Source organism: Atta colombica, unplaced genomic scaffold (assembly GCF_001594045.1).
Source record: "Atta colombica isolate Treedump-2 unplaced genomic scaffold, Acol1.0 scaffold12, whole genome shotgun sequence".
Lineage (NCBI taxonomy): Eukaryota > Metazoa > Arthropoda > Insecta > Hymenoptera > Formicidae > Atta > Atta colombica.
The window spans coordinates 7540616-7551667 of record NW_017259206.1 but is presented as its reverse complement, the minus strand read 5'-3'; the positions used below and the strand labels follow the sequence as shown (position 1 = coordinate 7551667).

At 28.3% G+C, this 11052-nt stretch overlaps 3 protein-coding genes across 5 annotated transcripts in view; 1 reads left to right on the top strand and 2 right to left on the bottom strand.

Moving 5' to 3' along the window:
• The window catches only part of LOC108694282, an 8321-nt gene extending 7332 nt beyond the window's left edge, over positions 1 to 989 (bottom strand). For both annotated transcript variants that reach the window (XM_018203670.1, XM_018203669.1), the window contains exon 1: positions 613 to 989. In XM_018203670.1, coding sequence (XP_018059159.1) covers positions 613 to 666 — 54 coding nt within the window. In that variant the 5' untranslated portion in view covers positions 667 to 989. The remainder of the gene's footprint in view (positions 1 to 612) is intronic.
• Positions 990 to 2583: 1594 nt separating this feature from the next.
• LOC108694246 lies at positions 2584 to 3683 on the top strand. The gene is made up of 3 exons (XM_018203610.1): positions 2584 to 2752; positions 2950 to 3083; positions 3351 to 3683. The coding sequence occupies exons 1-3, from the start codon at positions 2584 to 2586 to the stop codon at positions 3681 to 3683; spliced, it is 636 nt and encodes a 211-aa protein (XP_018059099.1).
• Positions 3684 to 4085: 402 nt separating this feature from the next.
• The window catches only part of LOC108694338 (epidermal retinol dehydrogenase 2-like), a 7851-nt gene continuing 884 nt past the window's right edge, over positions 4086 to 11052 (bottom strand). For both annotated transcript variants that reach the window (XM_018203762.1, XM_018203761.1), the window contains exons 2-7: positions 6884 to 7075; positions 5814 to 6173; positions 5310 to 5424; positions 5129 to 5213; positions 4917 to 5027; positions 4086 to 4489 (exon numbers count right to left, since the gene is read on the bottom strand). In XM_018203762.1, coding sequence (XP_018059251.1) covers positions 4417 to 4489; positions 4917 to 5027; positions 5129 to 5213; positions 5310 to 5424; positions 5814 to 6173; positions 6884 to 7072 — 933 coding nt within the window. In that variant the 5' untranslated portion in view covers positions 7073 to 7075 and the 3' untranslated portion in view covers positions 4086 to 4416. The remainder of the gene's footprint in view (positions 4490 to 4916; positions 5028 to 5128; positions 5214 to 5309; positions 5425 to 5813; positions 6174 to 6883; positions 7076 to 11052) is intronic.

Below are 11052 nucleotides of genomic sequence, written 5' to 3'. Positions count from 1 at the left end.
TATATATCGGATTTTTTTATATTTAAAATCAATATATATTAAAATTTGATATTATAACATTCCAACAGAGAAAGTCTTCTGACATTCTAAAAAAGAAATCTAAACGTTCATTAGTCTTTATTGCAATTACTTTCTTATACTTCTGACACAAAAAGCAAGTCACTCGTAGCATAGTACAATAGTAGTAGAATACATTTAAAAAATGCATCTAAATACGATTGATCCAATATTATAGGAGCTATGCAACTATCAAATGACATAATGAAATCGCAATATAAAAATCCCTTTTAGAGAAATTCCTCGAGATAAACCGCGCGAGATAAACCGCGCAGGTCGATACGATAAAACAATATCCGTGAATTGATAAGAAAAATGTGGTAACGGCTCTTCTTCGACTCTCTTAATGGACGCTGTTTAAGTGCGCGTCGCTCACAGAATAATGTGTGACTAATACATCGTATCACAATCGAGGAATCCGGAAGAAAAAAAAAAGACATGTGACTCGATCTGTACAGATAAAGTCATATACAATACGTATGTAGGAATAATCATAGCCAGACGTTACAGTCGAATCAAAAGTTGGCGTACACATCCGGATTAATATGCACTCACTAGTTGCAAGCTGCATATTGTCAGTAGAAAATGCCTTCTGCTGCAAATTCCCATGTCATTTGACCGCGCTCCGCTCAACGAGCGATCTCGCGCGGTACGATCGGAGCAAATAACGACAGCACTCGCTCGCACTGCATCACTACTGTGGCACGTTTCAATGCACCATCGCCATCTTTTGCTTTTCCCCTGTTTGTTGCTCGCAGAGCAACTGAAACACTTGTTCTACGCTCCCTACCGCGCGGTATGACGGTATCACTGTGTGCGAACTGGTGCGAATCTACGACCGCAGCAAGTGGCATGCACCATGCGCTCGTAGCTCGTAGTTAGGCGTAGCCAGGCAACCGGAGCCTGGAGCACGCTCGTTTTGTCACGGTTGGTGAACGACTGCCACCACCGCGGCACGTGTAAGAAATTTACCTCCCCTCCCTCAACATCGTGGCAGCTGGACAAAATAACGTGTTGCTTTGTCGAGGCCAAGCTATGCACCTCTATTCGATTCTATTCGATTAGAGATAAATATAAATATACAACGTTCTTAAAAACAAAAAATACTAGGTTTGAATGCAGAAAATTAAAATTCTAATCCAGTAATGTGAAAATTTTTATTAAAAAAAAATAAAAAATAATAACGGTTATAAATTTGTAAGTGTAGGTCGAAATCGTACTGTATGTATCGATACTGCTGCGATAATGCTGTGAGCAGGTCTGCCAAACTATAAATACGAATTTTCCCGCCAATGAGAAAAGAATATGTCCAAAGTAAAATTAATGATATGATTAGATATAATTGATCCAAATATCTAAATACCCATTCACTAAAATGTTTTTGCACTCACCAAGTAATATTCGAATACTCAAATACTTGTTTTATTTCAGAAAAATGAATATTCAAGTACAATTTGATATTCATTAAGTAATAATTGGATTCGAAATATCATTCAAGTATTATTAATTTTATATTAATTTTATATAGACTGTTTCTACATAAACACTTCAACAGAAATTTATTAATTACAATTAAATATCTAAATTATTTTTAAGAAAAAAGAGCAAAAAATAGCTCTTCCTAATTGGCAATAATTAATTTAATTTAATTTTTTATAAACTATTTGTTATTTTTGTCACACACGAACTTAAATATATTTAGTTATAAATATATTTAGTTATATTTAGTTATAAAATTTATTAAAAACTGTATTTTTTAAATTTATTTGTTTTCAATATTTTTAATATTTTATTTCTTTTCATTCTTTCTTTTTCCAAAACTTGATTAAAATTATTCGTTTGCGTACAGAAAGTTCCAGGAAATGTAATTGAACGAACAGATATATTCGATAATCGATAATCATAAATTGTTATGTTCAAGCTATGAAATGTCTAAAACATGTGTACACATTGTATCTAATTTACTTTAAAAGAATTTGCATAATTATTATTTGTTATAACACAATGTAGAAATTGTTATATTTTGAAAACTCGCGAATAATTAATAATTGTTATTTATGAGGTCGTTTTATCTTTGAAGCTAAATTAAGCTTCTAATATTCTAACGTCAAGATTATCAAAACTATTAAAAATTCTTTGTCTTCCGTGTTTCTCGCAGTTTTACTTCTGCACACATATCTTCAAAAACGGTAAGAACATATTTTAAAATTATTAAAAGATTATAAAAAGATTATTTGCTTAATGTTAAATAATAGAAGAATTATTATAAAAGCATAGTAATTGTTTTTGTAATTACATGTAGAAGATACATTTCTCATAATTTTTATTTATCTTTCCGAAAAAGGATAATGATTCTCGATTTTATAGATATTATAGATAATTTTATAATATTATAGATAATTTTAATTAAAGACATCATGTCTCTCTTATTTTTTCAAAAAAAAATTATATATAAAGAGTAATTATATAATGGATTATAAAGGTAATTTTCAGAAGATTGCGATCACCGCTGTACATTACTCGAGAATGAAAAAGGACAGAATCTCGAAGAAACAAAATATTTCTTCGATCGAGGAGATTCCAAAATTAGTAAATTTTCGAAAACTCAGACAAGCAAACGTGATTCTGCATGGCAAATCTGCTGGGTTTCCAACACAAAAATTTCAACGCGAACTACAAGATCTATTTGCAGAAAGTGTAAAAGTAGACGATTTCAAGCATTTAAAAAAGGTAATTTATCAAGTACCATGAACATCATATTTAACAATAAACATGGCTACTTGATTCCGAAATTTATTTTTACAAAAATATTTGTATTTTTAAAAATCTGATTATTGTGCATTTAATATTAAATTTGTGATCAATAATATGTATACTTTGGATTCCTCAAAGATACGGCTCTATTAAGGTGTAACGAGGGCACGTTTCGCGTGCGGAAAATATATGGAGATGGGAATTGCATGTTTAGAGCGATCAGCTATATTTTGTGGCGAAACGAGGAAGAGCATCAATCGCTCCGAGCTATGGTCAGTCATTGTAATTTAACTGTAAATATTGTATGTAACTAGATAAATATGAAATTCGCTACATGTGAAATATCACAAATATTATAGATTGATTGCAACGAAATTAAAAATAGAATCATTTCGTGATAGGAGACAAAGATTAATTAATTAAAACGCGTAGAATGCCAAATATTGCTACCCTATAAATATTTTTATGATTTCAACTTGATAATAACACAGGCGGTAATTGATATATGACATGTATAACAGCTATGGATCATTTGATAGGTTGTGCAGCATATTAAGGACAATTGGCGCGAGTACGGTCCATTCGTGATAGCTGAATGGAACATTTCGGATTGCCAAGAGTACTACGATTACATGAGTCTAATAGGCACATTTGCCAGCGAGCTGGAATGCACGGTAGCCACAAAACTTCATCGCATGAATCTTTCGATTTATCGTGAACTTCCTGGCAGATATGAGCTTAAGTTGGTCTTCCATAACCGCGTGAACATCAACTATGAAACCGCGAGACTCCTATTCACCGGATGTTCTGAAAGCGGTCATTATGATGTTTTGTTACCCAATTCAATGTCAAGCTTTTTTATGGGCCAATAAGTTATGACTTTATGGCAATTAGTAAAAATGAATAAAAGTTAAAATAATTTTTAACAAGATCAAATAAGCAATAAAATTATAATATATGTACAAAAATTTACTTTACTAATTTTTTTAACAACTATAACTATGACATATTTTGTGTTTTGTAAAAGAAATTGTATAATTTATGAAAAATATAAAAAATATACAAAGAAGTATGTAATAAATGTATACTAAACTTATTAAAATTATTAAGACGTAATTTTTAATTTGCGAACATAAAATTTAGTAATATTTTTGTAAGAGATAGATTCAAATATAGTACTTCAAATATAGTATTAGATAGAATCAAATATAGTACTTAATTAATAATTAAATATTTTATATATTTGATGAGAAGGATAAAAAAAAAGGTAAAAACAAATTTTTGAATTTTTATTAACAGAAAATCTATTTTCTTAAAAATCTATTTTCTTAAAAACTACGAAAATCGTCTTTGAGCAATATAATAATATACTAAGATATTGTAATACATGACGATTTATAATTCTAATTTGACTCCGTGTGAATATTTGGAATGATTCTTCCCTTCACATAATTCGTGAGAAGATACTGCTTACACAAATTTCAAATAGCTTTTAAAGGTTTTTACTGTCTACCTTGAGGAAATTCGCTAACAGAAAATGCGAATTCCCACACTCGTGTTGGTGGCCGACTGGAATGCTTCATGCTTCGTGAGCAAGAACAGGATTTAAAAGGAATAATCACATCCCTGCGTGTGAAGCCATTGTGAGACCGTCGTTATTGCGCTATAGATCACACAACTGAAATACAAGATCGCAAAAAGTCAATTAAAAATAATGTATACTGTATCAAGAATTAAATTTAATTGCCACAAAATCAAATCTGCATGATTTGTGCGAATTGTGCAAAAATGTTGAGATGTTAGCAAAGTGAAAATAAACGCGTGTAAACATATGTAAATAATAAAATAAAAAATTATATAAAAGAATATTATAACAGTTTACATAATTGTGTTTAAAATAAAGATTTTTCCATTTTTTATTGCATATATTGCTGCAATATGCTAAAAAATTTATTACTTCTTCAAATTTCTTCAAATTTAATTTTTACTTGAAATATTCAAATATTCATATTACATAATGTATCTAAAATAATACCTTATAAATCGTTCTTGATCATTAATCTTGATTGAATTAATTTTTAATTAGTTAGTTTCAATCTCATTACCTTATTTGATACATCATTTGCGAGCACCAATTAATGCTAATGCTGCATTGGCCTCTTTTGACTGCCTGCACAATCTCCTTAGCTATTGCTTGTTCTTCTTGTCTTGTCGAGCTATAATATAATATTAGTTTGAAATTAGATTTGAAATTAGTTACTATAGGAACAATGAGAAAATTTCTTTATTCTCTTTTTCTTCTTTTGAGAAAACTCACCTGCATGCTATTGTAGGTGAAATCGTGAGGAAGGTAAGATGACTATTACGATTGCTCAATTCTTGACCCAAACTTTCCATGAGACCTAAATATAAATAAATCACGCGTTATTAACCGACATGACATTTATTGTTTACCGCACGCGATTTGATGAATAATTTTTATGATTGACTACACTCACCGGCGATCGCCGCCCTCGAGTTCAAATATACATCCTGGGTGGATGTAATTGGCGTAATTCCGACAATGTATGCTCTGTCGCGTTGTACCATAAATGGCAAAAATGCCAACATAGTCTATAATAAAAAAAAAGAAGAAAAAAAACTGTAGATCACAGTTTACAAATAAAGTCAAAAATATGTGCAGGAATGTAGTTGATGACATGATGATCTTAGCCGAAAAGTACCTATAGTCAAAATAATGATAACACAAAATATGCCAAAATGAGATCGAAAATTGAAAATATTAATTAGACGGATTAAATAAAAAATAAAATGGATTTGCGGATTACAGGACAAAAAGAATAGTTAAAGACTTACAAGTAGAATTAAAAGTTATTAAAAGTTGAAAAAAAAACAGCAATAATAAATTATAAAGATGAATATCAAAAGATATATATGATAAAGATATGTATGAATGTCTTGTGACATGACAAGATTGCTTCAAGGACACAATTGACGCTCACCCAATAATGGCTCATGAGAGTAATAGTGGCTGTATCGAAAATATCTTGATAAGACTGCCCGGCACAGGTCACTAAGACGTCGATGCCACCGATTTCATCCTCGATCTTCTTGGCGATCTCACGTATGGCATTACGATCCAGCAGATTACATTCGTATGCTGCCATTGTGGCCCCTGCATTCTCCTGCTCTTTTTCCCTATGGTTAGGTCCGATTCCCTTCACTTTATTGCACCGTAATTTTAACCTAGTAGTTATCTCCTTAACGGATCTAAAATCGTTATCCATGCAGATCACAGAACATCCACCCCTCGCGAATTCTTCGGCAAGAGATTCGCCGAGGATCGACGAGACTCCGGCAATCTATTACAGGAAACATTTGTCCATTAAGAAAGAATTATTTTATATTTTCAAGATTATTAAGTTTTAAAAATTTCAAATTAAAAGTTTCAAATTTATATTTGTATTTAATTCACGATAGAGAGAGGAAATGCAAAATCTTAAGATAACTACCCAGAGCCAAGTCTGTAGATAGAAGATTTTTTTAAATGTCTGCTACACACTATGCCAACAAAATAACAACAGAATTAGATATACATAATACTGTTGACAGAGTGCTAGAAAAAATGTATCAGAATCTGCAAGCGTCAGATAATGTCGGCAGGATCTCTCAGTTTCTGCCAACAATTTACCTTCACATTATATCGACAGGCGATGTTAACAGAACACAAACCTAATGCGGCCGCAGTTGATGGCAGATTGCCGTCATTTTCTGCTCGAACTTGCTGACAATCTGCTAGAAGACTACAAACATTTTGCTATCTGGGTATTTATTACATTTAATTGTATCACATGCAGAATTTATTTCTTCTAACGTTTCAATTCTAATTCAGAAAATATTTATTACATTTTATAAATGATATATATTATGTAAACTAAATATGTTTAAATAATACAATTTAATATTTAAATTGTTAACTTTAATTATAAAAACGTAATAATTGGATATAATATAAATTAATAAATTAATAAAATATATAATTTAAAATTAGTGAAAAGAAAAATATACATACTAAAACTACATCACCGCTCAAATTCCTTGGTGGCTTTGGCAAAAGAGATTTTATGACATTAAGGATGACTAAGAAACTAGAGATGATAGCGCCAATTACAAATTCGAAACTGAGATAAAACAAAAAATTAATTGAAAAGCCTCTTCTTGAATTTGTAGTCACTGATTCGTCTTTAACTCGTAGCATCATCCACTGCAAAATGATACAGATTAATTATTTTATTATGATATTCAAATTTGATAAAACTTATTTAAAATTTAAATACTATAATTACAAACTGTAAGTTGATTAATAATTGATTTATTTGTTACGCTTTTATTTATTAATTTATTTATTAGATTTTAATGTATACATAATTATTATTGTATAATCATTATTATTAATTTAGAGAAATAATACAATTATAATTTGTTAATATGTAATGTTACAATAATATTCATATATATAATATTACAATAATCTTCATCAAACATGATTGGGTTATTCGTGTCTTACACATTTCTTTTCTTAGAAATATTAGAAGCACCTGGCTAAATTATAGTCTCTATGTTTCCTTTCTTTTTTTAATATTCAACTAATTATTTCTTAATTTTTTTTCTTTATTACATTCATAAATATATTGCTTGTAATTAGAGGATATGATAAATTATACTTGCACTCTGTCGAAATCAATGCACTTTCATATAAGAAAGTTTAATATCAAGACTGTTATGAGCAAGTAGTTATGTAACGTGCAAAGTTCTGTATGCCTACATGATATATAATGAAGAATGTAACACTTTATAGACAAGCAAGCACCCCAAAAGATTTACGATCCTCACATCGAGATGTGAAAGCAAACTAATTCTATAGAAATAAATCATGTATGCCAGAGACTGTTGCAGAGATTCTCTACAAGTTGAAATATACCCTAAATAGGTCACATTATTTTGGTCTACACCAGTTTTAATATATTGCAATAAAAGATTTTAATTGTATTTAAGTAAATTATCGTTTTAGCACAGCAAAACGTGTTTAATTCTTAAATAAAGTATTTCCTATTAATGCAATGTTTTTTACGGTACATAATTTTTATGTTAGATAATAATTTGCATCTTTTATTAAAATTTAAAATTTATTGCTATATGGTAATGAATTTTTTATTACTCGTAATATAATTTATAATTTTTGCATTTTCATTAAGGAAAATATATAGTTGACCGAATAATCCCGGAAATTAATTTGCATTACATAATGCTTAAGCTGTGAATGTATGTTTCTACTTTACTAGATATATCATAAACACGCTAAATTCAATTGCAAAATGTAACCGCCTTAAAACCGCTAAAAGTTTTTTCAGTATTATATAATAGATTAGTATTATATAACGTAACGTATTAACGTTTTTAATATGCAAAGAAGAAAATAAAACAGTTAAATTGTGATCAAATTGAAATAAAAATGCGTTAAGAAATATTGAACCTGATATAAATATTTAAAACTTCATATATTTTAACTACAATTAAAACATTAATTTTAGAAAAAAATATTTCCTACTTTAGTATAGGATTTTAATTAATATAACCTTAATTATAATACAAAACAAAATTAAATATTTATTTAAAAAAACTTTATTCTATCTTAAAGGAATAAAATAATAGTTTAAAATGTAATTCTTTTTGTGTAAATTATTTTATAATTATATACGCTTTTATTAGATTTTATAACTATGGTTACAGTGTAAACAGAAGAACTTTAAGAATAGTTTTTAAATTTGTATAGAAATTTTCAAAAGTTATAAAGAATTCTAAAAAGTTTTCACCAAGAATAGTATACAAAACTTTCTGATTGGATAAATGAAACATACTGTACGAATGCTATGTACATATCTATTATGAAAAAGAAGATTGAAAGTACTGTGATGTTTAACAAGTTTAACAAACCATAAAGTTGCCATTTGTTTTTTTTTTCTGTTTGAACAACATAAATCTTTGGTTGAGTCATAATCTTGACAAAAAAACAAACAATATCACTTTTAAAATGTTTAGCTTTACGTTCAGCTTAAAATCACTTTTAAGTTAGTATAAAAACAATTTCGTAAAACAGCGGAGAAAGCCGTGTACTCGTATAGAATACATAATTCAATACAGTGTAATTTCAGTATTCAGATTGCAAATTCGTACAAGTGAAGACTAATTTGCAGCACGCTAGGAACTTTGATGAAAATAATTAGTACAATGAAAATTAGAATATAAAAATATAAAGTAATAAAAAAATAATCATATAAAGTAATCGAATTAAGGTTTAAAACCTGTAAACGTCAATGTACTTGTCACATACACATAGTGCATTTCTCGAACGCAGTCTTAGATATATAAACGCGAATAACTTATTGGAAAAATATGAAAATATGAGAAAACAATGCGGAAAACAATAACAAAGTATAAATGCGCGCTGCATATGTTAACTAAATGCAACATTATAAATCTGGTGAGGTGTTAGAGCGAACACTATTTTTTTCTATTACGTAATAAATAATTCTCTTTGGGTGCACTACTTCCCACGAAGTAAGAGTAAGCAAAACCCAGCAGTGTCTGCATTTACTGCAATCAGATATCTATTATCTGTTATATAATGTTGTTTAGAAGAAAAATTAAAAACTATCGTTCGAGACATAAGCTTGAAATTCGCTCAGAATTGATATTTTATGGGAAATGATAAAATATTAATGCAATGAACTTTTTGTTTGTACACAATTAGTAACACCGTAATAAAAACAATATTAATAACGATAATGATAGAGTTAAATAACAATTATTAATATAAAATAACGATAATCGTCACCGCAAAGCACTGATAGAAAATTGAGATAAAAGTAAATGAGATGTTAAAACTTAAAGGTTAAACTTGTTCTTAAAGGCACTAATTACGATATTATCATTTTACTGATTGAAGCTGAGTCAGAGGAAATTTAAATTTTTTCATGTTCTACGTACAGCTTGACAGGCAATTATATCTCATAATGAACTCAAGTAATTGTGCAAAACAGGGCTGCATTCAGCTTCAAAATTTTTCTATATATAAATACAAAGTATAAGTTTAATTAATCATTTTAAATTAAAATACAAGAAATATAAATTAAAATAGAAACTAAAAAAGAAACTAAAAAAAATATATACTTAGTTTTAATCGATTATCTGTGGTTTCCAATATTATAATATTAATTATATTTATCAAGTTTCTAATCAAATTTCTAAAACAAACTTATACATTTTCTTATGTAACATTTCGGCATAGACGTGATCCCTCTAAAGATTTTTTTTTCTTACCTTTAAGACAATAGCTCAAAATAAAGATTGATTATCTATTGTGTAACTTTTTTATATTTATTCTTTTAATTGTATTTTTGATAAATCAAAAAATATTAAATATCATTAAATATTATTGAATATCATCAAATGTTGCATCATATTTAAAAAAAGTCTAAAACAAAGACTAACAGTAAAAACAGTTAATCATTAATCCATTTCAACATGAAGAAATGCAGGTATCTAATGAATACTTTGTACTGGATCAATCAATTGTACATGATCGATAGATCGATAAATTACAACTTACATCCTTACGTATTAGATTCGTTCTCGCCGCACTCTTATGATTTGCAGGAATTATATTTTTATTTTGAATAGCTATTCTACAATTATAATATCATATCTGTATCAAATCTCGATTAAAGTAGAGATTAATGATACAGAAACATTCTAAATAATAGCGTATATTTTTTATGACCAGTTTGTTTACGTCATCACGTTCCCAACACATTACACATTAGAAATCACATGTTATTTGTAAAAGGCACTTGAACTTTTGTTGCCATTTATTTGAAGTACACATAGATAACATAAAACAGGATTAATCACTTCTATAAGTTTGGTACAATTGTATGTATTTATAATGTAAAAATAGATATTATTAATTAATTTGTTAAAAAATATTTATATATTTTTTTATTATTTAAAAACTATTCAAATCATCTATTATATAAATTTTATTATATAAAATTTAATAAAATCTACAGATAATCCGTAACATATTTTTATTTGTTTTGAATGATTGTTTACTCGTTTAATCTTGTAATATGCAAGACAAATAGAAGACACAGGGTATTAACAAACTGATGTATTTATTTG